General features: G+C 33.6%; 1 protein-coding gene and 1 pseudogene across 6 annotated transcripts in view; both read left to right on the forward strand.

The window, feature by feature from the left end:
- Positions 1 to 19993, forward strand: part of RUNDC3B (RUN domain containing 3B) — a 141502-nt gene that overhangs the window by 62498 nt on the left and 59011 nt on the right. For all 6 annotated transcript variants that reach the window (XM_037129273.2, XM_053672811.1, XM_037129274.2 and 3 more), the window contains one exon: positions 7378 to 7463. In XM_037129273.2, coding sequence (XP_036985168.2) covers positions 7378 to 7463 — 86 coding nt within the window. The remainder of the gene's footprint in view (positions 1 to 7377; positions 7464 to 19993) is intronic.
- Positions 12056 to 12897, forward strand: LOC119037204 (small ubiquitin-related modifier 2-like; annotated as a pseudogene).

Below are 19993 nucleotides of genomic sequence, written 5' to 3' on the forward strand. Positions count from 1 at the left end.
TTTCTTTTTCTAACTATGTATCTTTGCGCGGCTAGATTTTCTTCATGTGTTTAAATTATGACACCACATTGTAACAGGTTGACTGTAGAAGCAGATACCTAGTTCCGTTTAGTTAAGCCATACATTAGGGAAAAATGTAAAAACATAGCCACTTTTCTCATTAATATTTTTATTTAAAAAGCATAATTTTTCATAAAATGTCATTTACATTAACACATAGTGGTTTTATTTTTAAATTACTTAATATTTTAAAGTTTCTAGTTTTTATTTGTAATATAATAAATATCAATGAAATATAATGTATATAAAGGCTCTTCAGGCTCTTGTCTGAACCACAGTTACCTTTCTGCTTCATTATGTTCTAACTTTTTCGGATTGGATCGGTTTTCTTCTGCCTCACATATTTCTTAGGCCAATAAATATCTTCACTCTTAAGTCAATTGTAACCATATTTTTTAATTAAAAACTTCTTTTCTCATAGATGTTTTATCTTGGTCTTTATTGTATGAAATGGGTTTTTGTCACAATTATTGTCTTCGTCCTTTGGCCTTCATTTTCTTGAAATATTGAATTTATTCATTTATTTACTTTCTAATTGTCTGGTCTACAGGTTTAAAAATGTACAGTTTGAATTCTCCTTTGCATCTTAGTTGAGTTTGTATCAGTTTTCCGTATGGTTTAATATCCTGGTTTTTGCAGGTTAACATGAAAAGACTAGCTATAATTTAAATGACTCAAGTCTATGAAAATAGAAAGTACCCAGGTGCTACATAACATTTTTTCTTACGTCCAAATACAAAGCAGGAGAGATTAACATGACAAGTATGTCCTAAATTCTTTCAATAGAGAAGAGCATATATTTATAGAAGCTGCACCCATCAAAATACAAAAGGTAATCAAAACATTAACAAACATTAGAAATGTCACATTTGGACCTGGGTGGACCCAAGAAATGCAAACCCTAGCTCACCACCTTTCTTAGTGAGACTCTTGGGATTAGGCCATGCACAGCAAGATGCTGCCCAGCGGAGAAAGCTAATATTTACTTTGTAAAAAAACAGTGTTCAGTATTAAAACACGACAGAACACTCATGTTCTAAATCCAGCATTTATGTTTTTGTTTTGACCAGACCTCAAACAGATTCCACTTAGTGGAAAAAAGAGATCTATGATTTGCCTGTTTATTCTGCTAAAAATCTTCAGGCAAAGATTGCTCCTGTTTTTATTCATTGTGGAGGGAAGAGAAAGTACTTAATCTACTCAGTAAAGCACACCTACCGAGTGTCAGGATTGAAAGATTAAACAAATACTTCAGATGGCTGGTTTACTGGTCCTTTGAGCTACAGTCTGGAGTGACTAGTAGTGTATATAGTGGTCTCATCAAGCCTTGACACTTATGAAAACATCCCAGAATCAAAGCACCAAACTTACTGGCCAAACAACGTGTAATTCAGTACACTTGGGATCAAAACAGGGCTACATTTTTTAATGCAATATAAAAAGCCAGATTCACTCCAATTTCACTTTTAGGATTATGTGGATGACATATTAAACAGAGGAAGACAAGATGCACTTTAGAGCAATGACTAATTTAGCACAGAAACATTCTGTAACTTTAGTTGAGTTGATTGAATTAGGAGTATCTGTGTCCTAGTACCACTGTAAAATACATATTCATTTTGTGGAAACTTCCCACCATGGGAGATCTGATATAGAGTCACTGTAAACCAAGATGTATGAAATACAGACTTTTACCTTTATTTGCTTTGTCTGTGACTAGTTGAGCCTATTTTCTAGAGCTTAACCATAACCTAACGATGGAATAAAATATTTGAATGGAAGGTCATGCCTATAATTGTTCCATCTCAGGTATATTTGCATTTGGTCTTTCTACAGTATGCAGGGGTTCTGGGACATAGGATTTCTGTACATCAATTTTTTTTGGGTTTCAGACTAGAATTAGTCTTAGAAAAATAACTTTATCTCAACAGTAATACTTCATTTTCTTTTGAACTTGCCTGTCTTTCCCATCTGCTGTTGGGCTGATTACATATAAGCGTAATATATAACCTCTGCCAGAAACTCCCCTAATTGCATATTAAATTACTATTATTTTGAAGGTATCTCTGTTGGATTTTCTTAGTATTCCAACTGATTTCAAGCTCGAGAAATCCTTTTTTTTCTTTAGTTTTATTTTTCAGCCTCAAAGTATGAGCTCTTAAGTTTTTCCTCTCTTCCTGTATGTCTTATGTGTGGGTATGTGTCTGTTTTATTTCTTCTTAAGAATAGTTACTGTTTGGGCTAGGTCTGGCTTTCCTAGTCTGTGGTTGCTTACCCTTTACATTTCATCTCTTATTGAATTTAAGATAGTAGGCCAATTTCTGAATGTACTAGTCGTATCAACCATTCGTATATCCATGCGTCTCTCCATCTGATCAGTTTTTATTGAGCACCTATACCATGTCAGAACTATGAATGTAATCCTTAATGCATTCATATGATATATGTCCCTAATCCTGCCTAGTCTTGTTTGCCTCTTCTTGTTTACTTTTTCCCTTGCTCAGAATCTGGTGTTGTCACTGCCGTGTCCCAGGGGCAGGTTAGCTAACTGTTCTACTGAAAGAGGCAGAGGCAGAGGGGCTATTAATGATAGCTACGCAGAGTTACCAAACTCTCGAACTTTACAGTAAGATATAAGATTGCAAAGAGGCCATTTATATGATCATTTTCTGTTATTGACTCACAAATTTATTTCCCGTTATAACCACCACTTGACATTTCCTATCCCTGGTTCTTTATTATAATGACCCCAAATCTGGAAGAATGTCAGAAATACTTAAGAAGTTTTGAAAATAAAACAATGTCCCAGGAGAAACCAAAAATACTCTGATTTTGCCCATTTGTTTAACACTATATCTATTTTAAATACTAAGTTCATACAAATCTTTTTTAAATATTCCATTTTTATGTCATTTCTTAGGTGGCTCCAGTGCCTAGCTATGAGTAAGATATTTATCTCCTTTAATTTTATTCACTTACTTAACAAGTACATACTGAGTGCATACTGTGTGCCAGAAACTTGTAAATGCTGAGGATACAGTGGCAGTGTTGAAGAAGATGGCAAAGAACAATGTTTACATCCATCACATTTTAGTAATTCAACAAACAAGTATATATGTAGTATCTCAGAAGTTAGAAAGTGATAGGAGTGGTAGAAGTCATAGGGAAGGATCTGTAAGGCAATAATATTTGAGTCAGGATGTGAATTATGGGAAGAAATGTGCCGTGCAAATATTAAGCTGAGGAAGCAAAGTGTAGACTAGAAGATACAGTCATGATTAAGAGTTTGGATATCATTCTCAGTGCAATGGGGAGCTACTTGAGGTTTCCTTTTTTGCATTTTTTTTAAAAAAGGAATAGAGTAGTATAATCTGATTATATTTTAAAATGATTAATTGGGTACAGTATAGAGAAAACATGGAAAGGAGGGGTAGGAACAGAGAATCAAGTTAGAAGGGTTAATTTGCTTCTAAAAAGATGATCATAGAGTGAGGAATGAGTAATATTTGCTTTCAGTGAAAACAGGATAGCTTTTATTAGAGAAACTTTTCTGCCAAGAACAACGATAAAGGATGTGTAAAATGCATAAAGCAACCAACTTAAGGCATAAGAGAACAACCAAGACATGAGAACTTCAGTGGTCACAGTCCTGCAGAGGATGATTTATGAAGTGTGCCCTACGTTCATCTTGGCTTTTAGCCTAAGGGCATTTGTTCACTTCATTATAGAGGCTAAACAGAGAGTATAGAGGTGTAGTGTCTCCAAGCTAGTGAAACAACTTGGAACTTGGAACTGCCAGTGAAACCAGGACTTAATCGAGAGAAAGAACTGCAAACCAGTGTGCCTGAACTTATACATACAGTGATCCTGTGAGATGTTTGCCAACTCTAGTCATCTGAAGCATGGAGCAAAAATCTCGTAAGTCAAGCTGAAAGTAGCAGGTAGGAGGCTTAAAAATCCAGTCAAAGATTTCAGTCCTGTACTGGAGAGACAGACCTTAGAATTCAAGGTCAGTCTGATTGGAGGGGACCTGTAAACACTTCAGGCTTCTATTTGAGACCCTAAAGGCTATCCCTTGGAAGTAAGGGAAATTCAGATGAAGACCAGCCTGGAAAGGTCTAAATGTGGTCCCTTAAATGGGGCACAGTGATTTTCAAGTTAATTGTCTACCTCCCAGAAGAAAAATTAATCTACCCTAGAGAAAAATAGCATTAGAACCACTACAGATTTTCATATACAGTGTCTACTATTCAATCAGAAATCACCAGGCACTTCAGGAAACAAGATCCAAATGACCAAAACTGAGATATAAAAAAACAATTGAAACAGACTATGGGAGATGCAGGTAATGGAATTTTAAGTAATTATAATAGGTTCAAGAAAACATAAATAAAGATAATAATTGAGAACTGCAACATATAAGAAAATCAAAATAAAAAATACAAAATAACCATTTTTAATGAACACATAAAGAATATATACAAAAACTGATCATTTGTTGAGTTGTAATTTATCTCAGTGAATTTTAGGGGATCGAAATCATATAAACTATTCTCTAATGACAATAGAATTAAACTAGAATTAATAATTAATTTTAAAAATTGTTGACTAGCAGAAATCAATTTTATGGATGAAAGAAATTACAATTAAAATAAAAAATATTTGGAAAGTAATGATAATGAAAGTACACACATAAAAATTTCTACTTAGAAGAAAATAGGTAGGCCTGAATACGCTTTTATGTATTTTTTTAAAAAAGAATAAAGGCTGAAAATCAGTCATCAAAACTTTCACTCAAGAAACTATTTTTAAAAAGTAATAAATTCAACGTACAAGGAAAGAAATAATGAAGAGCAAAAATTCAGTTGAATTGAAGCAAATGTACACTAGAAGAATATCAACAAAACCAAAAATTGGTGTTTGTAAAAAGATTAATACAATTTGATAAACTTCTAGCAAGATGAAGAAGAAAGATTATAAATCACTAGTACCAGGAATGAAGAAGAGCCCCACCCCAGAGACCCTACAGACATTAAAAATCCTAAAAGAAAATATTATGAATAACCTTGTACCTATAAATTTGAAAGTTTAAATGAAATGGGTAAATTCTTTGAAAAAATATCATTTACACAACTAACACAAAAAGAAAACATCTGAAAATTCTGATACCTGCTAAAGAAATTGAATCTGTACTTAAAATTCTTTCCCTTACAGTGTCATTTTTAAATGGATATGTAAGAATTCTTTGTTATTTATGAATGAGTCTTTGTCAAATACATACAATGCAAATATCTTTGCCCACTCTGATTTGTTCTTTTATTTTCTTAAATGATTACAAGTCCCTGAAATAGGAAGGATGGGAGAGTGTATGGGTATTAGTTCAGTAGGTTGGTCAGTTTGGTGGTTGTGAGATGAGTTTCCTGTTTTCTAGTTGTCTGTTTTTTGTTCCGTCATGTGGTGAAATAGGGTTAGTATTGTAACCCAACTCACAGTTCTTGGGAGGATTAAATATTTTGATGTGTGTATAAAGCTCTTACAACAGAGCCAAGTGTACATTATTACATTCTAAAGACATGTTGACGACTTTTAACTTGTTTTAAAAACCAGAAACCTGCAGCGACAAATTAATATTTGTGTCTCTGGGAAAAAAAAAAAAAACTTCATTGGTTCACCATAACCTAATTGGTAATGGTAAAGGCTAAAATGTTAAGCCTAGTTTTCAGTTTTCTCACTCCATGGCCCCAAAACTTTTCTAAATGTCTATTTATCTTCTGTACTAGTAACAATTCTTTTGTTGAGAGAAATGGTTAAAATCATCACAATTTATTTTCACAACATAACAGAGAATTCCACAAACATCCAAGGACAGGAAACTAGGTGTAGCCCAGTTTTGTATGGATTGAAATTAAATCAGGAAGCGGGACTTCCTCATATTTCTCATCTAGCAATAGCATAGACTCCTGTGTTTTACTATCTCTGTAGGGCAACTTTCCCTGCTTCTGTTTTGGTGAAATCCTGGCCTTTTGAGTCAGACTACCACTGCTAGTCTCTGTGTCTTTTAAATTTCAAGAATCTCGAGACTGCTGGCCAGTGGCTTTCCTCTTCCTTCTCTTGTTCCAGTCAGCCACAGCTAATTGTACGTTCCCCTGGGCTTACTCAGTGAGAACAAAGGAATGAGCCCTGGGGAAGCTAAAAGAGGTTCTCAGCTTGGTGGGCAGATTGACTGGCTTGCTAACTGCACTCATATCTTTCCTCTGTCTCTCAACAATACCGCTGCTTCTAGCCTGACAGGTATTATTAGCTGTCTATATTTGACTCTTTTTTGATCCTTCCTGTCTGAGAGTTTGGTGAATTTACTAGAGTTGGAGTCATTTCTAAAGAATGCTTTTTTCCTCCATACAGGTAGGTATTTGACCATCATAGGTATTGATTAATGTCACTTTTATTCCCCACTGTCATTGCAGTGTTTTGATTTTCTGAGTAGTTGACTTTCCTGGACTTTCTGGAGATTTGTGAAAGTATTCAGTGAAAATGAAAGTAATTGAATTTTAAAATTATCACTACAAATATAACCTCTTATATTCTTTCATTCTAAACAAATAGTCCAGAAGAAATGTTTTAGATTATAAAAAAATTAATTGGTTAGTCCCAACTAAGTAAAAATAAACTATTCACATTTAGTCAGAATTGTCTGTTTCTGCAATTTTGTGCTAGACCATGCTTCTGGGATATTTTTGTTGTTTGCTCTTTCTGGTTTAAATATTTGGTAACAGTTTTTTAGAATATTCTGGGGGCATCAAATTCAGTAACTCATGCTTTGGATGCATGATAAATAATGAAATTTGGTTCATAATTAGTTGTCTAAAACCTCCCTCCAGAAGGTTAGGCGAGACATTTTCTTAAGCAAGTAGTGTGAAAATCGCTATTTTTTGTTACAGAGAATGGACTCTGTGTCTCATGCTTTCTAAGGGGATTCATTTTATTAAGCTTGTTGATTTGGGCATAGAAGTAGAGCGTTATGTCTTCTGATTACATTCTATGATTTAAAAGAAGACCGTAATCCAAGTAACTCAGTATTAATAATTCTTTTTCTTCCAAGGATTGTCTGACATGCTTAACCTATACCTTCAGAGAAACAAAATCTATTCTATATATAATAAAAATTTACCCATTATCTACTTAAAGATTTTTAACTTTATCAAATATATTTTGGATGAGTTCTTAACATATTAAAATGCTTATATTGTTGATGCCATGAGAAAAAATGTTTTAATTTCTAATGTCTTTTCATATTTGATTTTTTCTTTTTCCTTTTAGGGGAGAGCCTGGATCAGAGTAGCACTCATGGAAAAACATTTATCTGAGTACATCTCCACAGCTCTGAGAGACTTCAAAACAACCAGGTTTAAAACTCCTTTTAATTTTCAAATATATACTTAAAAGAGGCACATAAAGACCTAGAAATAAGAATAGAATGAAGATTCATTCATTTATAAAGTTTTCATTATTTCCTACTTTTCATACCACTCAGGTAAAGTCACTATCTTTTCAGGAAACTGCAGTTTGTCAGCTAAACGTGATCTACCTTGGTGTATCTTTTCAGGCTTCACACTGTGCCTGGGATATCTCTTTTCAAATTATTTCTAATTCTCACTTTTTTCAACACTTCTTTGTACAGACTTTTTCTTCACTACAGCGTGTATTTCTTTTTATAATAAAGAACATAAGTAGACTATTCACTTCTTTAATTCACAGATATATTTATATGTATTTAATTATTATAAATATTTATATAATTCACATATATATTTATAATTAATGAGTGCCTGACTGTCTCTTTAGGGTAGTCTGTAGCAATGTTGTTTTTCTTGGGTTGTATACCATGTTTTTGCTGTGTATAATGTGCACCCACATTTTGGGGCCAACTTTCAGGGAAAATTTTTTTTGTTTTAATTTGTTAATTCAATTATTTATTTATTTATTTATATTGAGATACAAGTTTTTTTGTATTATGAAGGAATTTTAGCATTTATTTTTGAACATATTATGGTACAAGAAATTTTATGTAACATAATTATAAAACACAAGAACAGATACAAGATATTACAGGAACTAGCCATGTATAATGCATATCCTTATTTTTCCTTTAAGAATTTGGGCAAAAATGTGTGCATTATACATGGCAAAATACAGTATATGTACTTAAGAGATGATATGCTGTTCCATGTGGAAAACAGGACTTTCTTAACTTTTATGGTAATAAAAAAAGGTTCATATTAGGACAAGAGTGTTCCCTATCAAACTCTGGTCTACTAATTTATGTTTATAGCTTTTGTTAAAGAAACCACTTTTTTCCATTTCAAAAGTATTTGTAAATGAAAATATTCAATAATTTCAATACCATAGACATGTACTGTTCAGTACAGTAGCCACTAACCACATGCTATTATGTAAGTTAATATTAAGTAAGATGAAATAATATTACTAATTTAGTTCTTCAGTTGTAGTAGCACATTTCAGGTATTTAGTAGCTGTGTGTGCCTAGTGGCAACCAAATTAGACCACACAGAGAATAGAACATTGCTTCATCATAGAAAATGCTATTGAACAGCACTGCCTTGGACACTTTTAAGTTACCACACTTATATCAACCTCATTAACCATATTTCTGAAAGAGAAGAAAAGAGTAACACTCTAAACCAGTTTTGATAGAGAAAATTAGGCACACATATTAAGAAATTATATATCTAGAATCTTAATTTTTATGTACTAAAGCATTACTTGATATTTTGGATTTGTAAACAAATGTGGGCATTTATTATGAGATATTCTGTTAGCTGACTAGCTAGTACAAATTACAATATCATTACTTAGGTGTTTCTATGTTGCTAGGTAAAAAAATAGTAAATTTTTCATTTGGAAGATAAATACCATCACAGTTATAAATTCGACCAGGATGTAAAGACCTTTAAGTAACAGAGCAATTTGCATAAAGTAAATCTGGAGTATACTTGTTGAATTCTTTACAGCAATATAATACTCTTGGGATATTTCTAAAGATGGACAGTGGTGTGAGGATGAACTTCAGATTTTTGTATGATTTCCTCTTTTATATTAAATTATTCTGTAAAGACTTCTCTTTGGAATATCTACTCTATTGATTGATCTTTTTATTCTTTATTGCATGTTTTCCATTGCCATTTAGTCCCCTTGTACCCCCTTCTCCACAGCAATCACCACATTGTTGTCCATGTCCATGAGATAAACTCTTAGATATTTGAAATGAACATTATGACATAAAATATTTGTTTTATTTATCAGTACTAATAAATGAAAGATACTAAATGTGGAGGATACTAAGGCTTTGAAAATAAAAATAGTATCAGAAAATTAGAGATCAAACCTAAAATTCCTAAATGAGTAAAATCAAAACCAAGTGTACCTCCTATGCAATAACAAGATTGAAGTAAAATTATGATAGTCTTTTCTAAACCGACATTAAAGCAATGATAATATCTCTATAAGTTGTTAGTCCTGTTTCTTAGTTTAGACAGTTGGTGAGGTAGAAATAACTCTTGAATAGAGTTTTTTAGATTGAGTTACTTTAAATATTTAAAAGGAAATTCTTTTTGTTTTGTTCTTAGGTGTTAGCTGGGTTTTTTTAAAATAAAAAGGAAAGGATTCAGCTCAAAAAGTTTATGAAGTAAAAATATTCTTGTAACAATATATAAACATATTACTCAAACAGAAACGTTGCTCAGTATATATTTATACACATGAATCAATACATATACACTCACAGTATTTCACTGTGAATATAATGGCTCTGTAATTCCCAAGAATGGAACTAAGTAGGGAGTTATTTCAGAATTCTTATTTCAGAAGTCAGCTAAAAAATGCAGTTGCAAAAATCTTTTTTAGAGCTATTGACACTATTTTTTTACTGAAATCAAACCAACGAAATTTCTTAATTGTAAATAAATGTGATTGTGAACCTCTAGCCAAAACATATCTATTTTGAAAGTTAGGTTTGTAAAAGACAAGCAAACTATTGGAAAGAATGGTTACATGTTACCTTTTGTCTGGATGCTCCCTGGCATATGTGCTGTAGAGCTGAGAAATGATCTCTGATCCTTTAGGAATCTTTAGAGTATCTGACTCAAGTCATTTCTTCTTGCTCTATTCTTCACTGATAAAGAGTAATGACATCCTTTACAATGGTGATGCAAATTTTTTACCCTAATATGGAAGGAGGAGCTACATGGCCTAACACAGGCCAGCTAGAAGTACCAATCAGTGAAAAACCAAGAATAAGATTTAGTGGAGGGACTGTGGGGAACAGAACCTCTAAATCTTCATCTTGCAGTAAATGATGATGGCTCTAAAGTCTTAGAGAAATTTGTGTGATCTTTTTGCTAAGGTAGAGGATATTGTCGTGAGCAGTTGAAAAAAATTCTTTGAAAAGTTTCATGATATAGGGATTGAGATGTTTATTGGTAAATAGAGTTGGCAAGAATCAATATTAGAATCCAAGCTGAAAAAAAAAAAGGAGGGGAATTGTTTCAATAGGTTACTGGGAGGACCTAAAAATAGAGAAGTAAGGTAAAAGCTGAAATAATTTGCTCAAAGTTTTCATTTTCCCTCACCCACAGACTGAAAAATAATTACAAAATTAAACTAAAAATATAAAGGTGTCATGTGAAATAAAATTGAAAATATTCTGGTAAGAATTTAAAGTTGCAAATATGGAAAATATAAAGTAGAGATAAATTAACTTTATAGAGATCTGTTTATTGCTTTGTAATGCATCACAGTAACTTAATTATAATTACGAAAGTTGTGTTCAGAAGAAATGTTGATTTTCTCAATATTAATGTGGAAGTAAGAAGATTGAAGTATAAAATAAAACTTAAAAAATTATCGAACTACCATGAAGTGAAAAAAATGACTTGATAAACACTTTTCTTAATTATAGAAAAGTAGATAGAATGGTGATAAATTATGAGCTCTTTCAAGAGCTAAAACTTTTGGAATCTGAATCTTTTAAATTTTTTACATTAAATTTTTACATTATTAAGATGAAAAAGTAAACATTTAAACATGCTTGTGGACCACTGCCTTGAAGTGCATATAAAAATTAACTCAAAATGGATGAGATTTAAATGTAAAAATCTCTTAGAAGAAAACGTAAATGTAAATCATCATCACGACCTTGGATTAGACAGTATTTCCTAGATATCATACTAAATGCACAAGCCACAAAAAATAGATTAGATAAAATCAAAATAAATTAGGTACAATCAAAATGTAAAACTTCGTGTTTAGAAGTACACCATCAAGAAAATGAAAAGACTCACAGGATGGGAGAAAATTTTTGCAAAGCATTTATCTGATAAGGGACTTGTAGCTACAATATATATAAAGAACTCTTACAACTTAGTATTAAAAAGAAAATACTTAAAATGGGCAAGGAATCTGAATAGACATTTTTCCAAAGAAGACATGCAAATGACCAATATACACATGAAAGATGCTCAACGTTTTTAGCTATCAGTAAATTGCAAATTAAAACCACAATGAGATACCATTGCATGCCCACTAAGATGGCTACAATCAAAAGAATACATAATAACAAGTGCTGACAAGGATATGGAAAAATTGGAACTCTCATATATTGGTGGTGGAAAAGCAAAGTGACACAGCTCTTTTGAAAAAGTCTGGCAATTTCTCAAAAGGTTAAAATACAGTTATCACATGACCTAGTACATTACTGAGAGAGACAACAAGAGAGAGAGAGAATAGCCAAAGGCCCCATCAAGTAATAAATGAATAAACAAAATGTGTATTCTATAAAGTGGAATGTTTTGCAACCATAAAAAGAAATGAAGTGCTTCTGCTGCTGCTCCTTATACTTCTGTGCTCGTTAGGTGCAGGCGTGGTACTTCGTTTATGAAATGGCAGCAGAGGAGACTCCAGAGCTCACCATGGCTGTTGAAAACCCAAGAAAACAGTCAAGAATGAGAACAACGGTCATGTTAATTTGAAGGTGGTGGGGCAGGATGGTTCTGTGGCACGTTGTAAGTCTCAGTAAACTCATGAAAGCTTATTGTGAGCTCCAGGGCTTGTCAGCAAGGCAGACCAGATTCCCATTTGAAGGGCAGCCAATCAGTGAAACAGACATACCTGCCCAGTTGTTAATAGAGAAGGAAAATAAAATTGATGTGTTCCAGCAGCAGAGAACAGGTGTCCACTAAAGAAGGAGCATGCTACTTTACTCCAGAACTCTTCCTATAGGCCAAGACATTCTCAGTAAGAAAACTGCAATTTGGTTCCACCATATTCAGCTACTACAGTATATTTTTCTCTACTCTTTCATTTTTGCCTCCCCCCATTCCTTTATTGTACATCAGATGGAGATGGAATGGGAAAAGTACCAGTTCAGTGAAGATACCCCTTTTCCTTGTGCTTATGCTCATTCAGCTTTTATCATTGTATTCCAGTAGATTCTTTTGCTTTCACTTTTTAATAAAAACATACAAATCTTTTCATACCTTGTTTGATTGGAGAATTTTAATGTTTTTTATTTGTCATTGTAAAGCCGAGTTTTATAACTCTTTTGTACGTAGCTGTTCCATGTCATACAACCTGCTTTTAGGTAGGGACAAATAACTAAAATAAATGAATCCTAGATATTTTTCTTTAAATCAACCATCTTGTTGTTTAAATAGACTTCTTGTTTACATTTTTTTAAAGAAATGAAATACATGCTACAACATAAATTTTGAAAGCACTATATTGTCAAAGAGCCAGTCACAAAGGACCAGATAGTATATGATTTTATTTATAAGAAATTTTCAGAATGAGTAAATCTGTACAGACAGAAAGTAGGTCAGTGGTTATGTGGGTTGGGGTGGGTGGGGTAAGATACACTGAAGGGAAATGGGGTGTGACTACTAATGGGTGCATGGTATCTTTGTGGGGTAATGATAATATCTTGGAATATATTTAAAACCACTGAATTGTATATTAAATGGTGAGTTATGCCAACTATCTCTCAATAAAGCTCTTTAAAAATTTTTTAAGGCTTATTGAATTATATGTGGGGTAAGAAAGATAACTAATCAACCACTTGCCCCTACCTGGTGACTCAGAACCTGCCTCGTGCTGCTCATATACTGCTAGAGGCTCTTTTAAAAAGTGACTGAACTTAATGGGTAGCTGGCAAGTGAAGATGGATCTCAGGGTGCCTTTGGCCTTTTGCTGACCTGTCCTAGACTTATTACTGGCAGAAGCTGTGGTATGCAGTTTGGCCCCTCCCTATACGTTTAGTCCCAGCTGAGGCATCCACCAACTGTAAATCACTTTGTACCTCCTAAGAGGTAGCCTAGGGCTGGTTACAGACAGTGTCTGACATTGACCTGCACTGGAATCTCACCCAAGAGACCCAGAACCAACATACCCAGTGACTGGCTTCAAATCACAGTGACACACTCAAAAAATCTCAGCACTCCAGATCCTGCTAGGGCCAATTGCTCAGTGCAGGTTAGCCCCAGTACAGCAGTTCTTAAACTCTGGTTGGGGTCCATGTTCACAGTCAGCCAGGATGAAGGCCATCCTCCCCCGTGGACAGGCCTGTGGCAATCAAGACTAAACTGCAACAGGGGGGCTCACATAACTCACAAAAGGGATGTTCCTGGAGCAGCTAGCTAGGGTGATCAGGGAGACTGTGCCACTGAGCCCCACAGGACACTTAATACATAGGACATTCTACCAAGACTGGAAAATAAAGCAGACCTACCTGATACACAGAAATATATACAGAGAGGCAGCCAAAATGGGGATACAAAGAAACATTCCCCAGGTGAAAGAACGGAGAAGTCCCCAGAAAAAGAACTAAATGAAATGAAGGCAATCATTCTACCAAATGCAATCAAAACAAGGGCTATAAGGATCTTCAAGGAACTGAGGGATGAATTCAATGAGAACTTAAAACAAGAGATAGTAAGTGTGAAAAGGACTTACAAACCATAAAAAAGGACCAGTTAGAAATGAAGAAACAATATCTGAAATGAAGAAGGCACTATAAGGAATTAGTAGCATATTAGATGAACAAGAGGATCAAATCAGCAATTTGGAAGACAAAGTAGCAGAAAGCACCCTTACAGAGCAGCAGGAAGAAAAAAATTTTAAACAATAAGGGAAATTTAAGGTACCTCTCAGACAATGTCAAGCATAACAACATCTGCATTATAGGAGTTAAGGAGGAGGAGAGAGCAAGGGATTAAGACTGTATTTGAGGAAATGACTGAAAATTTCCCTAGCATGGTAAAGGAAAAGACATATAAGTCCAGGAAGCATAGAGAGTCCCAAAGAAGATAAATGCAAAGAACACACCAAGACATACATAATTAAAATGGCAAATGTTAAAGACAGAGGATCTTAAAAGCAGAAAGAAAAGGACAGTTACCTACAGGGGAGTTCCCATAACACTGTTAGCTTTCTACAAGGGACCCACTTCAGACTGATAGACACACACAAACTGAAAGGGCATAGAAAAGGACCTTTCATACAAATGGAAATGAAAAAGCAGGGTAGCAATACTTACGTCAGACAAAACAGACTTTACAACAAAGGCTATGATAAGAGATAAAGAAGGACACTATATAATGATAAAGGGAACAATCAGACAAGAGGATATAACTCTCCTAAAAATTTATGCACCCAGCATAAGAGCACCTAAATAATAAAGTAAATATTGTTGGACATAAAGGGAGAGAATGATAGTAATATAGTCATTGTAGTGGGTTTTGATACCCCATTGACATCACTGGATAGATTTTCTAGACAGAAAATCAACAAGGAAACCGCAGCCTTGAATGACACACTAGATCAAAAAGATTTCATTGATATTTTCAAAGTGTTTCACCCCGAAGCAGCAAATATACCTTCTTTTCCAGTACACATGGAATATTTTCCAGAATAGTCCACATGTTCATGTTAAGGCACAAAACAAGTCTCAATTTTAAGAAGATTGAAATCATATCAAGCTTCTTTTCAGACCAAGGTACTATAAAACTAGAAATGGATTACAAGAAGAAAAATGGAAAAATCCACATACATATGGAAGCTAAAACATGCTAAATAGTGAATGGGTTAACAATGAGATCAAGGAAGAAAGCAAAAGATATCCTTGAGACAAATGAAAATGAAGACACAACAATCCTAAATCTATGAGACACAAGGAAAGCTGCCTTAAGAGGAAAATTATATAGCAAGATAGGTCTACTTCAAGAACAAGAAAAAAATCTCAAATAAACAATCTAACCTTACACCTAAAGGAACTAGAAAAAGAACTACAAACAAAGCCAGAAATCAGTAGAAGGAAGGAAATAATAAGGATCAGAGCCAAAATAAAGGAAGTAGAGACTAAGGGCATACCAAAGATCAATCAAACCAAGAACTGTTTTTTTAAAAGGTAAACAAAATTGACAAACCTTTAACAAGACTCATCAAGGAAAAAATAGAGAGGACACAAATGAATAAAGTCAGAAATGAAGTGACAACTGATGTCACAGAAATACAAAGGATTATAATAAAGTATTATGAACAGCTATATGCTACAAATTGGACAATCTGGAAGAAATGGATATATTCCTAGAAACATACAATCTTCAAAGACTGAATCAAGAAGAAACAAAATATGAACAGATAAATTACAACCAACAAAATTGGCACAGTAATCAAAAGACTCTCAAAAAACAAGTGTCTTGGACGTTTCACATGTGAATTTTACCAGTCAAAGAAGAACTAACACTTATTCTTCTCAAACTCTCCCAAAATATTCAATAGGAGGGAATACTTGCAAGCATATTTTGTGAGGCTAGCCTTATCCTAATTCCAAAACCAGATAAAAGCACTACAAAAAAAGAAAACATAGGCCAAAATCTCTGTTGAAATGAATGCAAATATCCTCAACAAAATATTAGCAAAGTGAATTTAGCAATACATTTAAAACATCATACACCATGATCAAGTGGGATGTACTCCTGAGATGTAAGGTCGGTGCAATATTTGAAAATCAATTAATGTGATAAATCACATAAACAAAATGAAGGCTAAAAATTATATGATTGTATCAATAGATGCAGAAAAGCATTTGACAATATCCAGTACCCATTTATGATTTAGAAAATGAGAATAAAAGGAACAAACCTCAAATAATAAAGCCCATATGTAACAAACCCATAGCCAGCATCATACTCAGTGGGGAAAAAACAAAGTGTTTTCCTTAAGGTGAGGAAGAAGACGGGGATGTTCACTTTTACTGCTGTTATTCAATGTAGTACTGGAAGTCCTAGTCACAGCAAACAGAGAAGAAGAAAAAATAAAAGCCATCCAAATTGGAAAGAAAGAAGTAAAACTCATTATTTGCAGATGACATGATACTGTGTTTATAGAGCACCCTAAAGAATCCATTGAAAAACTATTGGAACTGGTAAAGGAATTTAGTAAAGTAGCAGGGTACAAAATAAATGTTCAGGAATCAGTTACATTGTTATACTCCTATAATCAACTGTCAGAAAGGAAAACTAAGAAAACACTGCCATTTACAATTGCATCAAAAAAATAGAATGCCTAGGAATAAATTTAACCAAAGCGATAAAAGACCTGTATTCAGAAAATTTTAAAATCCTGAAGAAAGAAATGGGAGGTGTTACAGTAAATGGAAGTATGTATTTTTGTTCATGGGTAGGAAGAATTACAATCAATAAAATGTTTATACTACTCAATCTATAGATTCAGTGCAATTCCTATCAAAATACCAATGGTATTTTTCATAGAACTAGAACAAATAATTTAGAAATTTATATGGAACCACAAAAGACCCTTGAATGGCCGTAGCAATCTTTAAAAAGAACAAAGTTGGAGGTGTCACACTCATTAATATCAAAATATACTATAGTGCTATAGTAAGCAAGACAGCATAGTACTTGAATTAAAAAAAAATCAATGGAACAAAATAGAGGGTCCAGAAATAAACCCACACCTAAATGGCCAATTAATATTTAACAGAGAAGAAAACATACACTGGGGTAAAAACAGTCATTTAATAAATGGTTTTGGGAAATTGGACAGATATATGCAAAAAAAGTAAACTTGACCATCTTACACCATTTACAGAATAAACTCAAAATGGATTAAAGACTTGAAACCAGAAAACTCCTAGAAGAAAACATAGGTATTATAATCTCTGACATTTCTCTGTGCAGCAGTTTTTTTTTTCTTTATCTCCTCAGGTAAGGGAAACAAAAGAAAAATAAATGGGACCACATCAAACTAAAAAGTTTCCGGAAAGCTAACAAAACCTTTAACAAAATGAATTGACAACCTACTGAATGGAAGAAGGTTTTACCAGTGAAACATCTGATAAGGGCTTGATATCCAGAATTTATAAATAACTGATACAACTCAACACCACAAAACCAAACAATCTAATTTAAAAAGTGGACAGAGGACCTGAATAGTCACTCCCAAAGGAGGAAATACATACGAAAAGATGCTCAACATCACTAATCATCAGAGAAATGCAAACGAAAGCCACAATGAGATATCACCTCACATCTGTCAGTATGGCTATTATCAAAAAACCCACAAACATATTTTGGTAATGATGCGGCAAAAAAGGAACCCTTATGTACTGTTGATGGGAATGCCTACTGATGCAGCTACTATGGAAAACAGTATGGAGATTCCTCAAAAACAATGAAAAATGGGACTGCCTTATGACCCAGTGATTCCACTGCTGGAAATATCTCTGAAACCTAAACCATGAATTTGAAGGAATATATAAACCTATACATTCGTTGAAGCACTATTTGCAATAGCTAAGATATAGAAGCAACCCAAGTGCCCATCAATAGATGAGTGGATAAAAAAAGCAGTGGTACATATATACAATAAAATATTATTCAGCCTAAAAAAGAATGAAATTTTACCATTTGCAACAATATAGGTGGACCTAGAAGGTATTATGCTTAAGTGAAATGAGCCAGTCAGAGAAAGACAAATACTATACAATTCCTCTTATATGTGAAATCTAAAGAGCGATATAAATGAACAAAATAGAAGCAGAGCCAGAGATCCCGAGATCAGACTGATGGTGTCCATGGGACAGGAAGGGCGTGATTGGTGGGCTGGATAAAAAAGGTGAAGGCATTAAGAAGTACATATAGGTAGGTAGTCACAAAACAGTCACGGGGATGTAAATTACAGCAGTGGGAATACCCTGGCCAGTTGGCTGAGTTGGGAGCATCATTTGGTACACCAGAAAGTTTGTGGGTTCCATTCCCAGTCAGGGCACATATTTAGGTGGAGAGTTTGATTTCCAGTCTGGGCCCATGCAGGAGTCGACTGATCATTGCTTCTCTCTCACCTTGATGTTTCTCTTTCATTCTCTCTCTCTTCCCTTCCTCTCTTTCTAAAATCAATAAACATATCCTCACAGGAGGATTAAAAAATATATGTAGTGTAATGACTAATTTGTGGTATCAGGTGGGTATGTGAAATGTCAGGAGGACCACTTTGTAAAGTTTATGATTGTCTAATGACTATGCTGTGTACCTGAAACTAATGCAAAATAATATTAATGTAAATTAATATTATTAAATTTACATTAATATTAAATTAATTTACATTAATATTATTAAATAAATACAGTTTAGCTTAAAAAATGAAAGGTAACTGACACAGGTTTTTATAACTAAAGAAAAGAAGTGAATCTTATCATTTCACAGGAAAGCATAAAATCTCAAATGTAAGGTCTCCAGAATAGTTTTAAAAGTTATGAGTAGTTACTCAACTACTGTGTTTTTGCATTGTCATGTAGTTTTGGGCTTTTTAAATATCTAAAAGTTCTTTTGATATATATTGTTTAAAAATTTTGTTCTTATTTTAAATTTACATGCAAGCAGTAAATCTATACATTCCTAGAAAGAAATAAGAAAAAAAATCAGGATATATTTGATATTATTCTATATTAAAGATAGAGATAATCTCCCTGGTCTTTCATACAGCATTTAACTAGCCTTTAAATATTACAAGGAGGCCTTATAATAATAAATTAATAGAAATAATTTATATTAAATTTTTATTAATCAAAATAATTTCTATTAAATTTCTACTAATTTATTTTTATAAGGCCTCCTTGCATTAGAAAATTGAACCAATCATAAATTAATGCTGTTATTCCTATCACCAATTATACCTTAACCACATTCTCCTTGTTGTTTTTTTTTGTCTTGGAATGTTTCTCCTATCAAAGGTCACTTTCTTCTGAACTCTGTCCTAGGTCACCTCTTCCTTTGGTTAGCACCTTTCCCTCTCCTAATCCTCAATCTAGTTCCCAGGGGTGGATCATTCCCTCCCATATAGAACCATATACTGGTATCACCTGCTATAAAAAGAAAACGTTTTCCATTGAACTCATGTTTCTCTGTATTGCTCCTCATTTTCATTTCAGCTTTATCACTGACCTTATCAAAAATGTTTGTACATGCTGTCATCATTTTCTCTCCTTAGAGTTACTCTTGTCCATCTTCTGCCTCTCACTATTCCAATAAGGACAATTTTTTAATTAATAGCAATAATCTATCAGCTACCAAATGTGATGGGCATTTCTCTATGTACATTGTACCTCACTGTCCTGCTAAAACAGTTGAATACTTCCTCTTTCTTAAAAAGCCTTTTTGCTTTTAACATATATAACATTCTTTGTCTTTGCCTTACCCCTTTTTTAATACTTGTTCAAGTACAGTTGTCTCCACTTTCCCCTACTACTCCCCCCACTCCAGCCATCCCTACCTCCCACCCTCGATCCCACCCCACTTTGGTTTTGACCATGTGTCCTTTGTATGTGTTCCTGAAAACCCTTCCC

This window comes from Artibeus jamaicensis, unplaced genomic scaffold (assembly GCF_021234435.1).
Source record: "Artibeus jamaicensis isolate MK-2021 breed Jamaican fruit bat unplaced genomic scaffold, CSHL_Jam_final contig_787, whole genome shotgun sequence".
Taxonomy (NCBI): Eukaryota; Metazoa; Chordata; class Mammalia; order Chiroptera; family Phyllostomidae; genus Artibeus; species Artibeus jamaicensis.